At 45.2% G+C, this 25577-nt stretch overlaps 1 protein-coding gene across 2 annotated transcripts in view; it reads left to right on the top strand.

The window, feature by feature from the left end:
- Positions 1-6429: 6429 nt before the first annotated feature.
- Positions 6430-25577, top strand: part of LOC307065017 (microtubule-associated tumor suppressor candidate 2-like) — a gene marked incomplete at its 5' end in the record, with an annotated part of 58659 nt that continues 39511 nt past the window's right edge. The window contains 2 exons of one of the 2 annotated variants that reach the window (XM_079721771.1): positions 6430-6492; positions 16388-16454. In XM_079721771.1, the coding sequence (XP_079577897.1) occupies positions 6439-6492; positions 16388-16454 (121 nt within the window). The remainder of the gene's footprint in view (positions 6493-16387; positions 16455-25577) is intronic. The other variant, XM_079721770.1, reaches the window with a different exon arrangement.

The raw sequence follows: 25577 nt of genomic DNA, 5'->3' as shown, positions 1-25577 counted from the left end.
GAGTAGACAGCTCTTCTGAATATAATGCAGAAACTTAAGGAGGATACCTCTCCTGCAGTCATCCTAGTCACTGACTTAAAAGGAAAAGAATAAAGGTACTGTCAAAGACTAACCGATTAAAAACAAAGAAGACTGTCATACCTAAATAGCAGCCTTCCTACTTGGGTATTACAGAAAAGTGACAGCTCTTTTGACAAGTATCTAAGAACAGAATAGTATATATGTCATTTGTTTCTTTTTTTTTTAATACCCTTAATATTCTAGATCCTGGTTATTACATCAAAGGTGTTTCAGAGCATCTATTGTCTGTATGCAAATGATCATAACCATCAATTACTTCCAGTTTCAAAATTTCTGTTTCATATTTTCCAGCCCATTCTCACCTCATTAAAATCTCTAGATGGATTGTATTTGGTAAATGCTATGCATATTTTCCTGGCAATCCCCTTTGCTAAAATCCAGTGCAAGAGCTGCAGCTCATATTTTAGATGCATGGAAACAGGAGAGGCATGGACGGTGGAACCAAAATAAACAGATGGTTGCCTTGACAGTCTGTAAGAGGCCCTTTCATGATCGCTTTTCATGGTTTTTCTTTTGAAATAAGTAGTGAGACAGACATACAGTTTTGATCTCGTTGACCTCCTCCTGCACATGGCCCATGGCTGACAAGCTGCACGAAGCAACAAAACGCTTCTGCCAGGAAGCCACCATCACTGAGTTCCACTCCTTCGAGGTCCTTCCCACATCACTTGAGGCAGTGGTCACAGAGACCTAGTCCCAAGGCAGACTGCTGGTGCTGTGGGTGTGAACTGAGGGAGGCACAGTAAGGGGGTGGGATATTTTGGGGAAGACAGATGTAAACAGTTATGATTACATGGAGCAGAATGTCATGAGCAAGAGCAAGTACACACAGTGACATGAAATCAGAGAGAAGGAGAAAATTCACTCCTGTGGAAGGATCAGGCAGAAGAGGTGAAGTGGCACCGATGGGACAGGGCAGTCGGGTTTGAGCCGAGGAAGCCTTGGGTCTGAGGGGTGATTGGTCAGGAACTCCAAGTTCAAGGAAGACAGAGAAACAGGAATAATAAAGCTGACTATTTTAACGTTGACTTATGCCCAAGGTTTCTACTGTGTCAGTTTAAAGTTATTCGTACATTGGTTTGTAAATGTACCTTAAAAAAAAAAAAGAACACTACAGTAGAGGCTCTTGCTCCAAATTCTGAAAATGTGGGGCAATTTCATAAGTATGTTTGAATTTCTTTTATATTTTTATATACCCACATCCCTTATCCAGATTATAACACAAACTTATAATTATGTAGGCCTTACAGATAAAAGCACAGTGGTAAAGACATAGCTTTTGAGTCAGATCTGAGTTCAGGACCCCACTCCATCTTTTCCTCGTTTGATGTTTGAATGGCAGGATGTACGATCTCTGAGCCTCATTTTCCTCATCTGCAAAATGAAGATGATAATAGGGCTTATTTCGCATTGCTCTGTGAGGGCTACATGAGCTGTTTGCATGCCAGCCCTAAGCACAGTGCCTGGCATCTACTAATGGTCAGTTAATGTTCATCATTATTTATCGCTCTAAAACATCACGTGTTTATGAGATTTTCTCTGAAGAGGTATCCCAATAGACCTTCTTATAACTTTTCTGAATGTTTGTTCCTACTCCCATGCAAAGAAAAAAATATGCCAGGAATAAAACTCATCTCAAACTTTTTTTAAATATTAGGAACTAAAATGTCCCAGATTTCATCAGGCTGTGAGGTCACAGCTTCCTTTGTGCTAAGTTACAATAGTCTAATCCCCCATTCTATATGCCTTCAAGAAGTTCAGCCTTTTCTTCAGATATCCATGCATTTGGGGGACTCTTTAGAAAATTCCTATGCCGGCCCTTGGCTTGGGCATGTTGTATAGGCCAGTCGATCTCCCCCAAAGTGAGTTTCATTGAGCACTTTTTCTCATCTGAAGGCCCCAAGAGAAGGAGCTGTTACTGTCTCATTCCATCCTAAGGCCCCATCCTGATTTCTTCATGACACCTTCCAAGGACGTTTTGTCTGAGGGAAGGACCACTTCCTTCAAGAGAAATCTCAGTCCAAACAGGTGGCCCTCAAAAGACAAGGAACAACACGGGATTTGTGATGTGTAACTCCCATCCCCAACCAGAAGGAACCAGGGCACCTGGAGGGCAGGGATGGCTGGTCCCAGATCTGTAGCAGGAAACATCCCAGGTGAGCCTAAGATACCGTGTTGTGTCAGAAAGCAAGAAAAGGAGACGAATGAGTTGTGTCAGAAGGACACAGGGGCCATTAAGAAGGTGCTCCCATTGGTCAGAGATGAGATAAACTGAGCATCTAAAAATAGTAATAAATGCAATCGATTAAAATACATTGTGTATATTAACATAAAAACATGAATTTATAATGATGTTTGGAAGAAGTGAGAGAAAGCAAATAACCTCATTAGGTACCATTACAACCCCAAGTCTTTATTCAGAAAATTGGCACTTAAAGGGAAAGGAGTGAGCATTTATCCCATCTTCCCTGTACAACCTGTATTGCTGGGAATTGAAATCGCCTTAGTTGATGAAGAAAATTTCTTTTCTTATAAAAAAATTCTAGCCAAGAAATGCAAAAGGATGATAGAGTCAGAACATCATGTTGTAACTCCTAATGAAATAATCAATTCAGGTAATAATCATTAACGAAAGCATTAGATGAGCTGATGATGGGGAACTTTATAATGGAAGAGATGAAGCCGTCACATCTGATTCACTGTAGCATCACTGACGATGGAAGCCCCAGTCATTGTGTGCTTCCCAGTGGGTGGCAGGGTCATGCCCACAGCATCACATCCGAGGTATTGTTGCCCAGGTAGCTTCAACCTCCAATCTCATCCAGCCTCAAGGACTAAATTTTATTTACAGGGTGGTAGAAACAAGGGAAATGACATTACAAGGAAGCAAAGAGGCACGTCCAGAATGTGGGACATTCTATAAGCCAACCAACCCAGTTTCTGAACAAATCAGTGGCGGCAGGGAGATAGGAAGGGGAGGGTGGGCCCTACTGGTTGATAAAAGAGGCCTAGGAGACTTAACACCTAATGTAATATGTGAACCTAGTTTGGGTCAAGAGAACCAGCTGTAAAATAATTTTGTTTCAGAGGAGCCAGGGAAATGTTACAGACTAAGTGTTAGATGCCAAGGATACATTGTCAGTTTTGTTCGGGGTTTTAACGGCATTGGGATTATGTAAAAATGCTCAGCATTTTCAGCAATGCATACTAAAATGTGTAGGGCTTGACTTTAAAATACTTTAACAAAAAAAAAAAGAAAGAAAAGGGACAAGTGAAAATAAAGTTTCAAATCTTGATCATTGCTGAAGCTGGGTGATGGACATATGAAAAAAAAAGTTTAAATAAAAAAGGGATGGATGTAACAAATGTGCCAAAATCTTGGTAACTGTTGAAACTGGAAACGGGAATATGAAGGTCCTTCATATTTATCGCTCTGTTTTTGAGTACATTTGAAATTTTTTCACTGACAAAGAAAATAAAGATGGCGTAACTCTAGGACACTGGTACATTTCTCAAAATCTGGATTGTTTGCTCTGAGATCTCACCATGTGTGCGATTTGAGCACAGCCAGTCCCAGGCCCCTTGGCGCCCTCTGTGCACAGGAAGAGAAGCTGAATCCATCTTTCTTTGGGCAGCCTCGCCTCTCACCCTGTCTCCTGTGGGCAGCGGCGGGAGCAAGCATGCTCAGACCTCGCACAAGAACAAGCAGTCATTTCCTAGGACGGTGCAATCTAAATCCTAATTTAGAAGGAAACCGTGTCCTCAGGTGCAGAAAAACAATTCTGCCCGAAGAAAGCCTTCTGCACACGGCGCTGGGAGACGGCCAGCTTCTTAGAGCCCCCCTGCCCCGCTGCTCCACCCACAAGAGAGGCTTTGCTCTGTCTTCACTTGATCAGAAACTTACTGTACAAGGACCGCCTACCCCCAGGGGAATGCACGCCACCACTTCTTTATTTTTATCTGTCGTAAAATGCACATGACATAACATTTACCACTTCAACCATTTAAGTGTACAGTTCAGTACCATTCAGTGTAGTCACATTATGAGGCTCCGGCCTCTAGAGCTCTTTCCATCTTGCAGAACTGAAGCTTTGTCCCCATTAAGTATCTCCCCATTCCTGCCTTTCCCACAGCCCCTGGCAACCACCATTCTACTTTCTGTCTCTAGGAATTCGACGACTCTAGGGACCTCATGTAAGTAGGATCATACCGTATTTGTCTTTTTATGACTGGCTTATTTCATGTAGCGTAAGGTCTTCAAGGTTCATCCGTTGTAGCATGTGACAGGATTTCCTTCCTTTTTAAGGCAGAATAATATTGCGTTGTATGGATGGGTGCATTTTGTTCATCCATTCATCCATCGATGGACACTTGGGTTGCTTCCCAAATGTCTTGGCCTGTGATCAGTGCTGCTATGAACATGGGTGTACCAAGGCATCGCTTCTTGCAATATCAAGTCTTTCTCCCAAAGTGTCAAAAGCTCCAGCAACAACTCTCAGCCCAGGTTGAAGCTCAAGGTCCTGTCAGCTCTTCTCTCTCTGAGAGGTCTGCCTGAGTTCACTGCCAGAGAGGGCAAGCCTGTGTGAGAGGGAGGCACCTGTGTACCTCCTCACATCAAAGAGCCCAGGCAGTGGTCACTGCCTTCCCCTGATACACTTTGTCTGAAAACAATAAAAGTAATACATTCTGGCAAGATGGTAAACAGTGGAAATTCACTCGCTCACCCCTATTTTCCATTCCCCAAGGATCAGCTGCTGTTGGATGAATGGTGGGATTTTTTCCAACAGATTTATTGTAGACATATACAAATGCATATGTGTGTATAGTTTTGCTTCATTTTTCAAAAAAGTTTCCATACACTGGAAAGGTGCTGGATATCGAGGGTGTTCCCATTTTTATGCTGTTACAAATTATGCTAAACTGAATATCCTTATGCATACACTCTCGTATAGATGTGTTACTGTAGGATAGAAGTCGATCTGTTGGGTCAAAGTGTATTGACATTTAAAATTTTAATAGAAACATCCTAAAGAATTATACCAGTTTACCTGTTAGTGCTAAAGAAAGATTTGAGTTTATCCTTTCAAGTTTATGACAAACATTCTGGTCTGTTGTCATTTAATCATCAAATACCCTTGATCTCTCTACAAGTAAATCTAAGTCGCCTGTGCTACTTAATTAAAATCGTCTTGGAAAAATCTCAAGTTAGTAAAATTATCTAATTTTAACTATTGTCTGCTTCCAGTCTTAGGCAAATTTCATGGGCAAAAATGTAATTGTATACTTCTGCAGACAGTAAATTTCAGGATTTCTCCTCCGAGGCATCAGGAAGTATAAAGTTAATTTCATAAATATTTGCATCTCTTACTTTCAGGATTACACAAACATATTTTTAAATACCACGTCTCTTTTGAAATTAAAAAAAAAAACCCTTCGCCTCCCACCCCTGTCCCTTTTGATTTTGAACTTTTTGAAAAATTACAAATCGCCCAGAAAGATCCAGTCCGCTAAGACTTTTATGCTGATACGCCCATGAGATATAGCTGCCCACACCCCAATTTTAATTACTTAAGCCACTTGAATGGTTTGGTCTGTCAAATAAGACAAGCGATTTCACGATTGTATTTCAAATATAAAGATATCCTCCAATGGGGCAAAACTGTTCGTGGCACACAAATTTGAAAAGGAGCAATGGGTGGTGCCCTCCGCGCCGCCCCCCTCCGCCCAGGCAACGATGCCCTGAGAGGCGGGTTACATGGAGGAAAGGCCGTGTATTATGCATCACGTTTATAAGCGTCTTTACTTCTCGGGAAAATAGAAAGCCAGTATTTGAGCAGAGCCACGTCTCTCGCAGTCCTCTCCGTGGTCTTCAGCCCAAGCATCCCTGGAAGACCAGCCCTTTTGTGTTTCCTGCGTCCTCTCCAGGCGTGTCTGCGTCGCGCCGGGGCGCAACCGCGCGAGGGGGAGGGCTTGGGAGCGGCGCACCGGCTGTCCCCTCTGGGAGGTGGCATTGGTAAATGCTCGATTGTGATGCGACAATTGATTTGCCTCACTCTGAGGATTCCAGTGGCAAAGTGACCCTCCCTCCAACTGTTCCCTCCCTTCCTGGCTCCCGCCCTCCCCTCTCCCCGCACCGGGAACCTAACGCGGCCGCCCTGCGTTCCTCCTCCTCCTCTCCTTCCTCTGGTTCCCGGATTCCTGAAGTTATCAGGAGAAATAAGGTAGCCGAGGGGACCACATGGAAGTTGTGACAGCTCCCAGCGGCGCGCCCCTCTCGCTGGAGCCATCACCTCGCCTTAGCGATTACCCGCCGACACACTGAATGAAGGAGGTCCCCTTGCCAGCCAGCCTGCCGAGATGGGCCACTGCTGCTGCAAGCCTTATAACTGCCTTCAGTGCCTGGACAAGACGGTACTTTGCCTTCCCTGTCTCTCTCTCCCTCCCCTCCTCCTTCCAAAGGGCAGAGAGAAGGCCAGAGCCAGCGCCTCTGTCCCTGTCCCCGGCATGTGTGTGCACTTGTCTTGTGGGTGAGCAGGAGGCCGCCCTGACTGGCTCCCGGGTGCCGAATGGGAGCGGTGTTGGCAGAAACACCGGGGTCTCCCATACTCTGCAGTGCCTTACATAATTGCCTTCCTGCAGTCTCAGATGTAACGGTTGCATTCTCCTGAAACAGGAGGGCTCTCTGCTCCAACATCTTGAAATTCAAACTGCCAAGAAATCCTTGGAATATTCGTTCTGCATTTTAATGTACCTGCGAAATCTAAGACGGTCCAGTGGGGAATTTAGATTAGCTAGACGTGTTTCCCTTGGCCAGCTGGTAACTTTGAAAGTTTGCCGCTCTTTTTGACAAACAGCATCCATCCTTGTAATTTCTGTTCTTAAGGTCAGAGAAGCAAGCACTGGTCCAGTTATTCTCTCTGTACGTGTTTGCCTCACGTAGGGGTGAAGAACATAGAGGTGGAAACTTAAGGAGCCCGAGAGCCTGAGGGTGTGTTCCAGTTTTCACTGGAAGAAGGAAAATTCACAGCCAGGGAATGGAGAACAGAGTGTGAGCAAGCACTGTATGACAATTCCAACACAAAGCCTTTCTTTGCTTTTGACATTTGCCTGTGAGCTTGCAGAGGGATTAAGATATGCTTTTAATTTCACTATTAGAAATGTGCTGGCATTTCTAGTAGTGATATAAAATAAAATATATCACTCTTGTCTCTGTGGTATATTTTATTATCACACACATCTGGATTTCTCAAAATGCATGAAATGGAGTCTAACGAGAGGTTGAGATTGCCTCCTTTCTACTCATGGGCGTCAGCTCTATGGCTTGAGGTATAGTATGTGACCAGGTGAAGGGAAATGAATGGCTTAATATAAAACCCATTACAAGGAGGTCACTTGGGAACATCTTAGTCATCAGTTGTGTTTATGAACCTTGACCTAAAGGAGGGTTACATACCAACTAGGAAAGTTAAACTGATACCTTACAAGTCCCCTGGTCCTTTTCTTCCAGTAGAAATAACTATCTCAGTGGGATTGGCTTTTGCTACCATGACTAAGAACTAAAATATTTATGTACACATTTATGTGCTTTTGACAAATAGAAATATGCAACACTTGCACTCAGTTATCTGCACATCCAACATGGAAGTGATTAAGCCCTTTTTTCAAGAGAAATGGTCACCAAAGGTGTTGAAGGAAGCCTTGTAACAGTAATTATTATAAAAGGGAAGGATTTGCTACAAGTACAACAATATTATAATGTTCATATTTCTAAGCTGTGGTACAAAAGTTTTCGAAATAGAAGCTGATTAAAGGTCTTTTTTGAGAAAATATATTTTGAAGTGAATCCATCCTCCTCTTTTGTTTCAAATCAAGTTGTTGAAAAATATTATCCCTGTGTCAGTCTTTAAATTAGAGATTTTAGGAAGATAATTAAATGTTATTTCATCGCAGTGCGATGTTTAAGTGACTTGCAAATGTTTTAGCTTTGAAACTTCAAACTTAAGGCAAATTATTCTTTCCTGATGAAAACTTAAAAGCTTACACAGCATTTGTAAACTTTCTCATTAAGTTTACACCCACATTTCTTGATGTTTCTTTGCTATATTTTAGAATGGTATTCCCATTGGCGGTTTTATAGATGTATGTTCATAGGTGCTCATTTTAGGGATTAAGGGCTTTCCTTTTTTAATTAAAAAATTTGTTGTTTTATTTAGTTACCCACCTTTCAGCATAACTTCACAGGCAGTATGCCAAAATCATTTGTTTATTCAATAGTTACCTATTGGGCCAGGCATGGTCTACTAGGACTATCATGGGATTCCATTGCAAACTCTGGAAATCAGTTTACTCTTTAAGTTCCACCATAAAATCCTTCAGTTTGCTGATCAGCTCTGACAATCCCAGCATCAACCTGGTTTGAAAGAGACCTGATAAAATGGTCGATGAAGTTGTTTCTGATTACTTTAGCCCATTTTAATAAACCATAAAAAAGAAAAGAAATGAAACATTCCCTCCGAACTCTGTATAAATACAAAATAGAAAACTTTATTTTGTGAAGTAAAAATGTCTTTAACAGTTTGATCATAGTGCAGCTAAAGATGTTTTGAAAAGAGTGGGGAGACAATTGTAGATAAGTCATCAGTTCAGAGATGGGCCAAGAAATGTTAGTCTTAAGATGCTTCTTTAACATGAATTTATTGGGGGGGGGCGGAAAGTAAGGAATCTTACCTAGGGTATAAACTGCATATAAAGTTGTTAAGTGAACAAATAGTTTTTAAAAGCTGATCATGCCTAGGCATTTTAACGTTAAAAACACCTGTAAAAACATCGACGGTATTTCTTACTCGTTTGCTCTGTGCTCAGTTATTATGGGGACTAGCAAAGAATTCTTAAAAGGCACAGCCTGTCCTATGGAGTTTACCAGTTATTTGTCTGGTTGTATTCCCACCTCTTCCAGAGAAATTGCAAGTGAGGTAGGCAGCAGTAACACATAGAGGGCAGTTCAACCATCAGTACAAGACTGGTGTATCATTAAGTGAAAGTCATGTGGTACTGATCATACCTGTTTCTGGAATCCAGTGAAAGGAGAAGTCAGTGCTGGAATCAGAGGCGAGGTTTCTTGGAAGGAGTGGATCATGACTTGAACGCTGAGGAACGGGGTAGAGTTTTGAGAAGGACTGTACCTCTAAGCAAAGAGTGTGGGGGTGAAGACATTTTAGCCCACTCTGGTGAAAGATGAGAGCATCGGGACACAGAAGCACATAGGGAGTGTGGGGAAATGTTTTCTAGGCTGAAAACCAGACCCAGGTATTTTAACTTGAGTTAAGAAGAAGCAGGGATCCATCTTGGGATTTGGGAGGCGGTCTGTAGAAAGACTCACTCTCTACAGGTATTTGGAGGGGAAAAGTATGACCCAGGAAGGCCCCTGGGACACCCAGATGGATCCCCAAGAGTCCATTACCAGCAGACTCAGTGTGGTCCAGGCTCAAGCCAGCAGCTCTGCACATGCAGACACTTGCCAGAGTGGGTCATTCTTAGAAACGTTGAGGTACTAAGAGAAATCAAGTAGATGTACAGTTAGAATGCCAACTTGTTTTTTAACAATGAGTAGTAGACCTGACAAGCAAACGAATGATTAGGAGCCCGATCAACATGGGATTTCTTTTTAGAGTCAAAGTCGAGCCTCATAAGAAGCTTTGATGAGGAGGGAATGTTACTTAGGCATCCAGTGACCTCATGTCCCGTCCCCACTCCAGCCTGAAATCACTTGGGAGGCTGTGCGATTGCTACTCGCCCTGGTGACTGCCTCTTCCGATCTCCCTTTGCTTTGCTTCCATTTCTATGACCCACTCTTGTCTTACTGCTTTAGGTCCGGTCCTTACCCTTTAGGGGTTACTTTGCCTATCTCTAGCCTAACCTTTTCTGTGTTGCTTGTCATCTCAGAGGCTAATCTTACTTACCTTTTCTCTAAATTCTTGGTAGGGGTGTGAGTTGGGGGAAGGCACCTCACTGCTTGTCCCAGGTGCGCACGGGTGTTGGGACAGTCATAAATTTGGGAAGGTCACTCAAAGTCGACAGAATCCAGAAAGGTCAGGAGACTTCTTCAGTGAGACATAAGTGGATTAAACATCATGGTTCTGGCTAACTTTCCTTTCTTTTGCTTGCTCTGGGATCCAGAATGTTCCAGCCTAACGTCTTTCGACGCACATTTCTTCTCCTCGGGCCCCACAAGTCTCTGTCCTTCCGAAATGTTCCTAGGTAATCCAGGTTTGTTCTGATGCCCCCCCTATTAACTACCGCCTCTTAGGTAAGCTAGATGTTCGGCGGTCATCAACACCCAAGCATGCACAAAGGCAAAGGCTGGAATGATGCATCTTAAAATTTAGTCTGGTTTCTTTTGAAACCAGATATGGCTTTGCTCATTTTCCACGCGACTAGACACTGACACGTATTTAAGAATGTTAAATGTGAATGATGCTTTTTCCCTTTGATCAGTCTATATTAAATTTCATTTCCGACTAGAAAAGCAGACATAAAATACAGTGGGCTGTGTTAATTATATGTGAAAGAAATAATACTTATTGATTAAGTCAAAGCAGGGCATCAATGCTGCCTTAAAGCCATAATAACTGAAATGAATAAAAGGTCAGTTCACCTCCCAAAGGAATTTTCCACAGAGCTATATTATGAATCTGGCCCATCTTCACAATAATACTGATATTGAAAATGAATGCAGTATTCACAAAGGGCGAAAAGAGAACAACACTGAAGACTTAGGTGTTCTGTTGATGTCACCTGGTGGCTGGTTCGTTTTGAAATACAAAAGAAAATGTTTCCCTATTAAGACAGGTTCTACTGTGTAGAATTAAACCCTCAGCTGTGAACTCATGAGTGAGAAACAATATTGTTTCTGGGATGAATGAAAAAAATCCCTTAACCTCTTTGTAATTTCATGTGTAGGTATATGACTTAGGATTTCAAAAATTCATAATAAAAAGGATCTGGATGTTTCCTCAAATACCAGAATTCTGTAGATATTCTAATTTTTCACTCCTCGTTAGGGCTCTTTTGTTTAGCCTGGGAAAAAGTGGCCCAGCTCACGCGATTGAATTTTCCTGATCTGCACCAATTTCAGGGCAGGCTAAAAAGATAGGAAAGATGAGCTGGGAGTCTTTAAGCTTACATATATATATATTTTTAAATGTACATACATATGTCCCTCTTTTTAAGAATGTATCAGATGGGGAAGAGGGAGCTGATAAAAACACTCAGAACTACAGTGAATTTTATGAAGTTGTCATCAGTACCCTTGTAGCTGATCAGGCATTCTTTCAGGGACAGTCAGAGACCAGAAGCAGACACTTGGCAAGAAAAGGAAAAGGGCCCCTCTGATGGGGGTGACGGAGGTTCCCAGAATAGCCCCAGGTGCTGTCTTGTGTCGATGACCCTTCTGGCCTTTGCCTGGGGTGCTCCCTTCCTGGGCCCCCTGCTTACGCATCCTCTGGTCTCAGGAAATCTCCCAAGCCAGCACTGCCTGGTTGAGTTGTATCACAGTGTTTTGTAATTGCTTATTTATTTACTGACTCTTTGGGAGACTTAAGCTTCTTGAAGGCAGAAGTATCCTGCCTGGCATGTCTGCCTGTCACATAGTAGACACTAAGTAAATATGTGTTGTGCTGGATACATTCCTGTTTCTGGATCAGTTGGGGTGAAAGCACCTCATATTCACGCAGCGTTTTATGTGTTGATTATCATTCAAAACAGATCTATTCAATTTTAATAGAAACCAGGCTGTCCTGTCGATTTCTAATTGGGGGAGGGGCTTAGGTGGCTGATGCCTAAGTGAGGGTCACGTGGATGATGATAACACAGATGGGCGTTTTCACTTCCTGTCACCACTAGTCACTTGGGCAGCACCAGCCCCCAGAACAGACAGCCCCCCGTTGACCAAGCATGTTAGGATAACAGAGTGCGGCAGGCTTGCTTGGGACCTGGCCACACATCCAGTTGCTTGAAGTTGATGAGCCCGTTGTACACTTTGCCAGGCTTCTGTAGCTAGGAAAGGTCAAAGGCAGTGTTTCTCCAGAGTTCGCAGCGCCATGTCTAAGAAGAAATGTGGGCTTCACTGTAGCAGACCTGGTAGGGCAAGAGGTGGAGGGGAGACTCGGATGTTTGGTGGGGATAGCGCCTCTGGGATTCCGTCTGTGAGCACAGTGGACCACGCCAGAGACACTAGAGGACTTGGACTGCAGAGGAGAGGTGCGTGACCACATAAAAGAGGCGGCTGAGAAACACAGCTGCTGGTGAGGGGCCGAGATGAATGTTCTCCAAGTGTCCGTTTCTAGTTAAGCCCGCCCTGGAGTAAACAGTAACTTTAGAGAAATGGCCTTCTTCGACTTGGCAATTTCTGGACCGTATCACTAGGATAGTTTGGATGCCTAATACTGAGTTCTATTTTTAGCCCATCGGACTGAACGCAGGGGCTCATGTGCTTGGCACCAGCGAGGAATTTTCCACTCACTCCCCATGTAGGGAAGCACTGATCTGACACCGAGGCCCCGAGGAGGCCCTGCTTGTATTTCAGCCCTCCCACTGCATCATCGCTCCGGACCTGGCTTCGGGTGGGGGAGGGGAGGGGATGGTGCCCGAGAGCCGTTGGAAGGGAGTCTGTGGGGCAGCCTCACTCCTGGTGTTGAGCAGACCCTCAGGGCCTGGCAGGGAGGCCGCTGGGCTCCGTTGAGCCACAGTGGCTGGACAGGTGACTCTCCGAGGCAGGGAGTGGCGAGTGGAAATGCCCTTTAGGTCCCTTTCTTGCCTACGGAGCACAGTGTCCTGAAGTCTCGGCTGTCGACTCGTTCCGTTGCAGGGCAGCGTCACATCATCCTGGTTTGCTTTGCAGAAAACAAAAAGTAACGTGATTGATGCAGAGAATTCACAAATTAGAAGAGCTGATATCATTTCAAAATCAAGCACTTAAGGAAGGAGGGCTGCAGCCAAACTGCTCGGGCTGGCCTCCACGAGCAGAGCCGTGCCAGCGCCTTCAGGAGGCCATCGGAAAGGGCTCGAGAACGCTGACTGAGGAAAAGCTAAATAGCTGCCCTGTCCGCTGTTACCGCCACACAGAGGCTAGAACGGAAATGAAGCGCAACTGACAGATCCACGCCAAGGACAGACACAGGGAGGGCACGGGGCGGGTGGGGTGTGAACGCAGCCAGGCAGCATTTCCACCGAAACAGGCATCAGGGGGTGGCACTGCCTCTCCTCCAGTTAGACGGGGAAGCTTCGTGGTAACGAGAGCTCGGATCCAAGCTGAGGACGGGTGCAGTTTGGACCCCGGTGTTGGGTCTAGGTAAGCACGGGACAGAGGGGAGCATCTCCTTGTGTTAGTGTTTGATAAAGAGTGTGGAGCCTGGGTGAAAACTCCTGCTTGGCCACTTCCTGGCTGGTTGTGCAGGTTACTTGGCCAGTTAACCACAGAACCCCAGTTCCGTCCTCCAGAATGGGAAATAAAACCCAGGACCTGCCTGAGAGTATTTGGGGGAGTAAGTGAGCAAAAGGGCTTACCCGGCGCTGTGCCTTGGCATCGAGGAAGTGTTTGGTCAAGGTTGGTGTTAATACTGACGTGGTGATCGGTAGACCTTACCCAAGCTTGGTCGTTTTCCTTGACATTTTAGCCACCAGGTTTGTTGCTTGTCTTTGTCTATTTGATGACTCTGAGATCAGTTGGTTTTGTCATCTGTGCCTGCAGAAGGTTGGGGATGAGCGGGGCCCGGGTCTTCATGGATCGTCTTCTTCTCTGCTTCTCAAAAGGGAGAGGGTGCAGGGTCTCTCATCTGCCTGGTTTCCCTCCTATTTCCCCTGCATCTCTTCTCCCTTCCCATCCTCTTCCCTTTCCTCTCTTGCGTCTTCTCTTTCATTCTCTCACTCCTAAAGCAAAGATGGGTGGGCAGGCCTGGCCACAGGTACCAGCGGTGGCTTTTCATCTCAGTGACTCAGGTCTGAAGATCTTCATCAGCATCATCACTGTGTCCAGCCGAGGCCTGTCCTCCTCGCTGGACCTTCAAGCCACTCCGTCCCCAAATGCCTGATTCTTCCGTGGCTGGAAAGCAGAGTGTGATGGGTTGTGACGCAGGATCCCTCTGCACGGGTAACATCCACCCAGGGCTTCGTCCCAGGGCTTCTGCAGGCACTGAGGGAAACGTTGGCTTTGGGTGAAAGATTAGAGTCAGTTTGTTGTTTTTTGTTACCTTCTAGTCAGTCCCTGCCTAACCTCGTCTAAGTCTTTGCAACTCTCAGCAGCCCAGGAGTGAATACTTGGTGATGCTGTTTCTGGACGGATGAGGACAGTATTTCAATTCTCTGGCTGTGCTTCGGAAATTGAGGATATGAGTGTTCAGAATTATTCTGGATAGTAGAAACAAGTTAGTTTTTTCACTCGTTTGAGATTATTTCAGGGTAAATACTGAAACTTACCCTCTCAGGAATACCAAGTTTTCTTAATTTGTAATAACAAGTCAGGCGGCTGTATTAAGCTGCTGTTAGACCAAGCACCTATCCCTGTGATCAGTCTGACTAGACACTTTGCCTATTCTGAGTTCTCTAGTCTTTGAACTTAGAGTAGAATCAAGACAGAGCCAGGAAGGTGCTTTAAAAAAAAAAAAAAAAAAAAAGCAGGGAACAAGACATATGCCAACTCTAAACACGTTCAGGCACTCAACGTGGAAAAGCACCTATCATCTATAGGATGTCATCCAGTTGCAAACGAAATCAAAGGAAACAACAGAGTTGTAGTAACAGCTAACACTTGTACAGAGCTTGTAAGTGCCAGGCACCATTCTAACTGCTTCACGTACGTTAATTTATTTAACCCTCAGGACAACCCTGTGCCATGGGCGTGGCATCGAGGCAGTGTCACGTAGTGATTAGGAGAATGTACACTTTCAGGGGTGATTTCCAGCCTTGAAATTCAGGGAAGGCAAGGATACTATGGGCTGGGGTGAGGAGGGAGCTCCATGAGTGGGATGGGGGTCCACTGTCCCTCAAATAGTGTATGGTTGCTACATCAGTCTTAAGAGAACCGTGACTTAATCATTGTTAATGCCTGTGACTAAAATAGCCCGCAGCTTATTATGCAAGTAGAGTTTTACCTAGGCATGAAATTCTAACATTGCTTAGCAAATGCCCTTTGGATAACCTGAGACCCTGCCATCAAGCCAAAGTAGCACACGTGTCACCGGGGTCTAAACGCAGCAGACACAGAGACAAGGTCGTGACAGCTGTCTGTTCCCATTCGGCACAGGTTGTCCGGAGGTGCTGACATCAAAGTCAAAGCAAGTTTAAGAAAGAAAGAGCATTCACGAGGCCCTGAGGATATCTGTGCTAGATATTTGGTACCCATTTTGGCCAAAATTCCCTCTTTGGAAATGTTTGCTTTGGGAGTACATTCTACATAATGAAGGAACCTTTCCTTGAGGGCCTGTACTTTTGGCATCTGTCACTTGAAGAGAATTTATGTACCACATCTTTCCTAGTTATTTTTAGTAGTAATAAAAATCACAACAAATGTAAATATTCGTGCTGACTCATGTCTTCAACTCGTCTGTTTTATGTCATAGTATGTATTTGATTTGAAAACAGCCAAGCAATCATTTAGTGACAGATGGCATTCTTTACAGTAAGTAACACTTTGAGTGTAAGCTTTCTTCGTCTTCCTTCTACCGATGCAGAGAATGGAACAAAAAACCTTGGAAACTTAAGTTTTGGTGTTGGTCTTATTACAAAGAGAAATGTTTCATGTTAGGTTTTCTGCCCATTATTCATTAGGTAGGTAACAGTGCATGTATGGACAAAAGGGTAAGTTTAAGGGGACAGCTGGTAAAATAAGCATCTGTCCCTCAGAGAAATATGGTATTTTCATGGTCAAAAATCTCGTAATAGTGACAATAATTAAAAATACATAATAATATATAACAGTAGATTAATGTGTAGGACATAGACATGCAAAGAATTACTGTAGGTTGAGGTATACAGAGTGCAGTACAGGTATACAGAGTGCAATACAGGTATACAGAGTGCAAAAAGCACAACATGGGTATTATTAATATTATATGGCAAGCTTTGTGATTTGAATGTGATACAAATGAGTGAGTCAGACTTGGCTTTGTAAGTTTTTTATATGCTTATATAGTTATCTCCTTAAGGGCTCAACTTATAAATATTTGCTTAATATGATTCAGCAATTAAACATGTGAAAGTGCTTATTTAGCCTAAAACGAGGGGACTCTTGGTATCCATTTTGTTTTTTCAGAATGAAAGTGCCCTTGTGAAAGAAAAAGAGCTGTCAATCGAACTTGCAAACATCAGGGATGAAGTTGGTAAGTAGGGCATTGACGATGAGGAACGTAAAGCGTGTCTTTTTCTGCTATCTGTGAATGTATAACAAAAGCAATTATGTCTCAGGTAATAACCAGAGCAAACCTGCCTGGACAAAAGGAAGTATCATCCCCAGCACAGCGGTGGGTTCTTGCAGCCTTGTGGGCAGCTGTGATTTCTGTGTAATGTCTCCGTTGTTACACAGGCAGCTTCCTGACAGTTCACGGTGGAACTGACCAGGCTTGAGCGCTCCGCCCCAGTGGCAGCACACCTCTCTGTCTGCCTTGTGTGGGGTGACAAGCACCCCTCCATGTCACGCCCGCCCCTGGACAGGCACAGCTCCAGCAGAAGCAGCTCAGCTTGGGTGGGTAACCGAGGTGCTCCCTGTAAGTTGCTTCCTGCCACTGTGCACCCTGCCGTGAAATACTCTGTGATCTAGAACACGAATCTGGATGGTTTAGAAAATGCTAGGGTTCATGTTGAAACTCCTTCTGTTTGTCTGATACGATGGTGTAGTTCTGGCTGAACCACAGGAGACCTTGCCAATGACAGGAAGATCCCCAGACCCTGGGATGTGCTAAGAGAGGGGCTTTCACTCTCGGCCAAAGGTCAGACCAAGAACTTCCCACGTTCCAGTTTCTTGATCCCATTCCTCTCTTGGGATCTGTTACTCCAGCAAAGGTGAAGTGAACGTGACATAGTCCCCTTGGCCTGCTCTTCTCTTTACAGCGAACGTTTCTCCTCCATCCAGTGTGGTCCTGGGGGCAGCCCCCCTGTGCAGGTATGGCCTCCTCCACCAGCAAGGGACTTGAACAGGCCCAGCCATCCTTAATGGGTGGCACCTGTTTCCAGGCCAGCCATGCAAATAGGCGTCGAGTCTGGAGGCCAGGCTTCCCCCGGGGAGCACAGGCCCCCAGGATGCCCAGTGGACGGGGTAGTGATTTCCAAACACAGCTTACCCTACCCATTTTTTTCAGGTTTTTTTTTTACCTTAAAAAAATTTATTTTGTTTCTTCACCATAAGTTTTGCGACCTCCTTTGCCGTTGAGACAGGGCAGCCGTGGCCTCGTCTCCCCTCCAACTAGAGCAGGCCCCTCCCCGGCCTCACCTGTGTGTGATCGAGGCGCCCACGCCTGGCATCCCCACCAGTGGATGAACCCACAGGGAGGTGTTCTGAGAGGCCCGAGGAACGGAAGTTGGCAGAGTCTGTGAGGGTAGCTCCTGCACAGCCCAGGTCCACAAGCACGTGTCTCTCCACGCAGTGGCTGGGCTCTCGAGCAAATGACCGAGGTCCAGGTAGGGCAAGCTGGCTCGCATCTCTGTCCCTCGGGTTCCACTTGATAGAAAGGAAATTCGATTAAAGAAGAGAGCGATGATGAAGCAGTCTGTAAAGGTGACTCTGGGGCTTCCCTGGTGGCGCAGTGGTTGAGAATCCGCCTGCCGATGCAGGGGAAGTGGGTTCGTGCCCCGGTCTGGGAAGATCCCACATGCCGCGGAGCGGCTGGGCCCGTGAGCCATGGCCGCTGGGCCTGTGCGTCCGGAGCCGGTGCTCCACAACGGGAGAGGCCACAACAGTGAGAGGCCCACATACCGCAAAAAAAAAAAAAAAAAAAAAGGTGACTCTGTAACTCTTAGGTGTGTAGCACCTTGAATCTGAAGACAGAGGATGAACTCTTCCACAGTAGGGAAGGGACATCTGCACCCCCTGGGCAAGCGTTGGATCCGGGGTGTTCGTCCTCACCCAGCCAGGTAGTGTGTACCAAATCCAGCGCCCCTCCCTCTGTGCTTTCCCGAAGCTTCTGAGTGCAGCAGGAACCACACGGGGATCACGCTGGGATTTTGTGTTCAAGCCTTACTTGATTTCTGCATTAGTGATAAGAATAGAACCAGAATTCACCTGCCAAATGAAAAAGCCATGGGGGGAGGGGAAGGCAGCACCTGGGCCCTTCAGCCCAGCATTCGGCCCCAGAGGACACTTTAGCAGCGAGTTCCTGAACCACTGGAGAGGCTGCGTTTGTGAGAGAGAAAGGCGGGAATATCGGGATCGTCTGTTAACCGTAAAGTCGTAAATTCTAGTGTCTTGACCTGCAGGGTATTCCCTTGAAGGGAAAGGGGTATCGAGCTTACAAACCAGACCTCCCAGTGATCCTGTGGAGAGATGATCAGTCCTGTCTTCTTACCCCCAGCCTTATTTGGACCTCTTATCAGCTGAGTCTGGGGGGCTGGGTCACTGGAGGGGAGGGGCCCGGGGTGCGGTTCTGAGGGGGAGATGGAATTTCTAAAGACTGTAAATTTGACATAGAAGAAGAAAAGAAGCTGCGAAAACTCAGAATCCTTTAGGGGCACTTATACAGATCCCAGAACAGGGCTGGCCTGTCCCCCACATTCAAAAATCGCTGCTTAAAGTTCTTCACGACCATTAAAATGCTGCCGTAAATTCTACCGATATCTGCTCATAAGTACCCATCAGCTTTCTGCACCCTTGATGTGAATAAATTCAATCAAAGGTTTTTAGCATCCAGCCAGAATCAGCTTTGCTGGTGGTTCTCAGCCCTGGTGCGTGTTCGAATCACCTGGGATGCTTTTTAGAACATCGATTCCCGGGACCTTCCCTAGGGCAACAGAATCAGAATCTTTGAGGGTGAGGCTGAGGCATTGCTTCATTCCCCAGGTGTTTCTTAGGTGCAGTTTGAGAATCACTGAATTGCGTTGGAGGAGCAGGGGTTTCGATTTGGATCAGGGACAAGGCCCGGGAGTGGGAGGTTCCCGGGGCCAGGGCTCCGGGCAGCAGGAAGGGCCCAGGCAGAGGAGCCAGGCGGGTGAGGGAGGGCGCCGAAAGGGGAGATGCAGGAGACAGGTTCCACCTGCTTTGATCTCACCCTTGGGGTTGGCCTGGCTCCCGGGAAAGGGGAGGGAGGTCCCCCCCCTTCTCGTCCTCCTTCCCTCGCCTTTGCCGCTCAGGCTGGGTGTCCATCCTCTGAGTCCGCTCCCATCTGGATTAGACGAGCTCCCGGGAACGAAACCCAAAACGTAACCCCCTGGTGTGTTTGCTGACACGCTTCACATTTACAAGACATTTCCATTTGTGACTTCTCTGGGGGAGCTACCACAGAATCTTCTAGAAGGCGTGTAGTTAGACTCCCTCTCAGAGATTTTGAGATGCGTCATCCCACACTGATGGAGAATCTCTGACCGTAGTAGTTTTTAAGTAGGAAATTTCTGGCGGTTGATTTGCAAGTAAACTTTGAGGACATCTCCAAATAAGTGGTGTTTTCTTTTTTAAGTAATTTATTTTTATTTATTTATTTTTGGCTGCGTCGGGTCTCTGTTGCTGCACATGGACTTTCTCTAGTTGTGGCGAGCGGGGGCTACTCTTCGTTGCGGTGCACAGGCTTCTCATTGTGGTGGCTTCTCTTGTTGCAGAGCACGGGCTCTAGGCATGTGGGCCTCAGTAGTTGTGGCTCACGGGCTCAGTAGTTGTGGCTCACGGGCTCTAGAGCGCAGGCTCAGTAGTTGTGGCGCACAGGCTGAGTTGCTCTGCGGCGTGTGGGATCTTCCCGGACCAGGGCTCAAACTCGTGTCCCTTGAATTGGTAGGCAGATTCTTAACCACTGTGCCACCAGGGAAGCCCAAGTGGTGTTTTCTGATCCCCTTCGGACCTCAGGTGTGTAGGAGATTTTTCCACATGGAGAACACTTGCTGGGTGTTCCACAATTCAGTTCAGTTTCGACACTGACTCTCCGAGTGAGTGCAGACCCCACAGGTGAAGGGCCAGTCCCACTAGACTGCAGGTGCCAGTCCTAAGTCCCAGGAGCCTCTTATACTTCTGACCAACTGGCTGTAAATTCAAGGGTTCCCACAACCCCTCCGCATAGTCAGTAATTCGCTAGAATGACTCGTACCACTCAGGAAAACACTTCACTTACATTTACCAGTTCATCATAAAGGATACAGCTCAGGAAGAGCCAAATGGAAGAGATGCACAGGACAGGGTATTTGGGGGGAGGGGGAGGCACGGAGCTTCCACACCCTCCCAGGACACGTTCCCCACCCCGCCAGGAGCTAGCTGTGTTCACTGATCTGGGAGCTCTCTGAATCAAGAGATTTTATAACCCCTTCTCCAGCGTCTCCGCTCCCTAGAGGTCGGTGAGTGGGGTTGAAAATTCCATCCCTCTAATCACCTGGTCTGTCCTGTGACCAGCCCCATCCTGAGGGTCTCTAGGGGCCCCCCAGTAAGTTACCTTGTTAGCATAAACTCAGAGAAGGAGCTCATTATAAATACAAAGACACTGCTGTCACTCAGGAAATCCAAAGGGTTTTAGGAGCTCCAGGGACAAAGACCAATGTATTATTCTACCACACCTCGCCAAGGCACCCAGCCAAGGCTCTGCCCCGTTATGGAGAATGATTCCTTCATTCAACAAGCTTCTGAGCACCTTTATGTAGCAAAAGCTTCATAGCATTTCAGAGGTGATCCAGGTCTTAATGACTATAGTCTATTCACCACATTTGTGAGATCGGTAAGCTGAGACGTGGTCAGAGATCTTGGCTAAAGTTGGGATGTCTGTAAGAAGTACCAAGAAGAAAACCTTAGTTCTCCTTAATCTCAGTCCATTCATTCATTCAACAAATATTTACTAGGTGCCTAGTATGTGCCAGGCACAGGCTAGGCAGGGTCACCATGGATGGTGAAGCAGTCATACCTTGCAGGGGGCGCCCCTCTGAGTGGGGGCTGAAATGCACCCACATTGCAGCCGCTTACCAAGCCCTGGACCCCAGCCTGGGGTTGCTGCCACCCACAGGAAGGGGCCCTTTTTTCTAATTTGCACAAAGGCACCCTGTGGACTAGCTCTGACCTGGTGCCATGTACGGACAAGTCAGTGGTGGATAAGACACAGCTCCTGTCCTCAAGGAGCTTACAATCCAAGACTCCATGCAGGAGGGGCTATCTGAGATGGGCCTGTACAGTGACCGAGACTTGGGTAGATGCACGTGGGAAGGGAAGGAGCACAATTATTGAGCACCAGCTATGCCTGCTGCCCCCACTGAATGGGCCCTGGACCTATAGGCGCCATGTCCATTTGGGGGCATTGCTCATCCTGCATACCTTTGGAAAGGAAAACCCATTCCTCCTTCCATGGATTAAAAACACGTTTCGCACTTGTCACTTAAGAGTTATAAAACACTCTGTCATAAACTAGAATCAGCTACTCTTCCCCTTTGAGTGTTTGGGGTTTTACCATGTTTTGCTATTACGCCACACTGAGTGTACTGTTTGCAAATTACTTTTCTCCTCTTGTGTTATTTTCTTGGAATATAATCTCAAAAGTGTGGACCAATAATTTGGGTAGGATTTCACATTTGATTTAAACTCATCTATATGTGCAGTGTCCTGGATATTTATTCTGTAAATCACTGCACAAGATTATGGTGGATTTAATCTCAGTGTAGCTAGGGCTGCCTTATAAGAAGGGAATTAAATCAATTTCTCTCTCTCTCCCCCTCCCTCCCTCCCTCCCTCTCTCTCTCTCTCTCTCTCTCTCACACACACCTGAGAAGGGACACGTAATTGCCAGTCATATACCAAGATGTAGTTTGGGATGGAGCCTTTTGTGGTCCAAGGGTAGAGTCCCTGTGGAGTGGCTGAAATTTCTGTCATCTATGGTATTTGTATCTCCTATGAAGACAGGGATCTCTAGTCATCCTCTTGAAAGCTTCTCATCCTCAGGTCACCCTCCAGGGTTGATGGCTCTTGCCTTGTCTTTGGAGTTGCCCTGAATTGGGTCTATCCTTGGAAAAGCCTTCCTCTAGCTGTATTGGTTGTGGGATGAAAGGGCATTTCGGATCTCCAGGAAACCAGAATCCAGCATCACATCCAGGGAAGGAGGAGTAAAGATGCTAGAAACATATTTAATATATGATTTTTTAATCACATCTTAAAATTTCCCAAAAAGTATAGTTCTTAAAATATGAGCCCTGATTTTTGGATAAAGTGGCATTCTCCAAATTTGGAAGTCAAATACTGGATCCTTGAAGGTTCATCCTTTACATTTGTAGATGCTGAAATAGATTTGTAAGATGTTCTTCCCGGAAGCAGATTACTTCCTTTTGAGACGTTATGTTTCAGGTTGTTGACCACCATCAGGTAGATATTTATGGTCTTCTCTCCAGCAAAGCTGCCTTATTAGAAAACCTGAGCTATAAAAAATATGAATTAAAAAAATATGAATTAGATGAACTCCGCAGAAAAACATGCAATAAAAAGCTAGGTTCACATGGGGCCTCTGCCCCACACTCCTTACTTACCCCCGGTGCTCTCAAAGGCAGACCAGAGCCCTGTTGAGATGTACGCGCAGACACAAGTTGGACCAACACTAACAGCACTGCACACCTCCCACCACATTCCTTCCTCGAGGCCGCTCAAAGCTGTGACTGTCTGAATGTGGTGTGAAATTGCCTCTCATCTTTGAAGCTCGCAGTCACCCAGCTGCCCTCCTCCTGGCCTTCTTGACCTGCCACTGCCCCGGTCCGTGTGCTGATGGACAAAGCCGCTCTCTGCTCCCACGTGTGGCTCTGTCACCCCCTCCTCTCCTGAACTTGTTACCTCTGCTCCGGCTCTTCCCAAGCCGAGGCCATGGGTTTTTAGCTTTCTGCCAGCCTCAGACTTAACATGGACTTTGCTTTTTCGTCTCCACTGAAAACTTTAAAAACACTTAACATGGAGTATAGTTTTAAAACAGAAAGCAGTAATTAACAAAGCAATCCTTCTGTTAAAGTTTCTCAGGTATTGTACAGGAAGCTAAGTGGTTAAATCCACATTTAGATTAAAGTTAGCTTATTGAAACAAAACAAACAAAAATACCTGAAAGTTTTCTATAACATGAAATACAGTCATACTAAAGACTTCTGAGAGCTTTGCTACAAAGGTATGAGAGAAATCTCAGTTTATGACAGTGAACACTGACTGGTTAGTTATTACATTCTTAAGTTACTAAAATAGAATGAACTTTTCCACTTATTCTCATTTATAACTAGCAACCTAAATATATTGACACACAGCACTGTAAGTGTATCTGTGACATGATTTTACCTTCCAGGGTTTATGCATAAAACATGTCTTCCAGTTTATGATCATAATCCCTTGTATTTACAAAGCGCTAGTACTTACCAAGCTCTGTCACATGATATGTTTTATTTATTCATTCAGACAGCTCTGTGAAGTAGGTGCTGGTGTCTTTTATAGGAAATTGAGGCTCAGAAAGGTTAAGTGACTTCCATAAGAGCATACAGGTGGAATGGGACAGAGGCAGGTCTTAACCCAAGTCTAGAATTCTTCTACACATCGTACGTAACTTCACACATCGTATGTAACTTCACACATTGTGCGTAACTTTACACATCGTGCGTAACTTTACACATCGTGCGTAACTTTACCACGGCATCCCCAGCTCCCCCACCACCTTTTTTTGGTAATTTTTAATTTAATAGATTGAAAAAGCAGATAAACAAAATAAAATAGTTTTGTATCCCAATTCTATATGACTTCCACCCAGAACCATGATAGTTGCTAGTATGAATCTGTCCAAACGTAGATTAGAGTATAATTATGTAACAGTGTTATGTTAATTCATCCCTAAGCTATAGCCATTAGGATTGGATTCAGGAACAAATAACAAACTCCCTAAACAGTGGTAGCTTAATCAAGCTAGATGTTTATTCCTCCCTTGTATGAAAGTCAGGAGGTAAGCACCCAGAAGCAGGTGTGGTTCTGTTCCACAGAGTCCACAGGGGCCCCAGGCTTCCAACAGCTCAGCGTTCACCCATCCCCAAGACAGTGGCGCTTCTCCTCGTGGTCCAGGGTGGCAGTGGTCAGCACTGGGTGCCACGTGGTCATCATATCTCTAGTCCAGGTAGTAGGATGGAGGAGGAAATGAACAAAAGAAGCAGAAACAGTGGGTCAGCTCCTCTTGGGGAAAGGTTTCCAGGAACTTATATCTCCTTGGCCAGATCTAAGTCACAGGGCAAACCTAGTCACAAGGGGACTGGGAAATGTGCTCTTTTTTCTTGGTGACCTTGCCCAGATATTTTGTTACTGTGGAGGAAGGGGAGAACCGTGCTGTGGAGCCTCACTTGCCTCCGTCAGTAAGATGGAGGGAATAGTCCTGTCACACGAGCTGAAGGAGAGCAAAGGATCTAGCAGAATGTTTGGCAGAAAATTGGGGCCACCGTATATGCTAATTCCCTGAAGTTTCAGATTAGATTCTGTTGTATTCCTTCCCCTCACAGCTTTAAAAAAGATGAGTTAAAATGCAAAACCCAAGAGGACACCTCAGAAAAAATAACTACTCTTGGGATCACAAAAATAATGTACATTTTCTGATTTATAAAAATATCTCTTCGAAGCACACCAATTAAAAGACAGTTTGCCAGATTGGATTAAAAAAAAGCAAGATGCAGCTATGGGCTGCCTAAGAGAAATCCACTTCATATATAAAGATATAGATATTTAAAAGTAAAAGGATAGAAAAAAGATATACTATTGCTAACACCAATCCAAAGAAAATTGAAGTGTCTATGTTAATATCACACAGAGTAAACTTCAGACCAGTAGTGTTACTAAGGACGAAGATAGCCATTACATAATGATCAAGGAGTCAGTTCACCAAAAAGACATAACAATACTAAATATCTGTGCGCCTAAAAATAGAGCTTCAAGTCACATGAAGCAAAAACTGGTGGAACTGAAAGGAGAAATAGACAATTCCACTACTACAGTTGGAGACTTCGGCACTCCTTTTTCAGTACTGAGAGAACGAACAGGCAGAAAATCAGTTGGGATTTAAAAGACCCAAACAACAGTATCAACCAGTATGACCCAACTGACATTCGTAGAAGATTGCATCCAACGAGCAGAATGTGCATCCTTCTCAAATACACGTGGAACATTGACCTACATGGACCGTATGCTGAGCCATAAAACGAACCTCAACAAATATAAAAGAATTGAACCATACAAACTGTTTTGGACTATAACAGAATCTGACTATACGTCAGTAGCACAAAAATACCTGGAAAACTCCAAACACTTGGAAATTAAACAACACACAACTAACACGTGGGTCAAA

Source organism: Hyperoodon ampullatus, assembly GCF_949752795.1.
Source record: "Hyperoodon ampullatus genome assembly, chromosome: 16".
In the NCBI taxonomy this organism is placed as follows: Eukaryota; Metazoa; Chordata; class Mammalia; order Artiodactyla; family Ziphiidae; genus Hyperoodon; species Hyperoodon ampullatus.
This window is presented reverse-complemented; position numbering and strand designations above follow the sequence as displayed.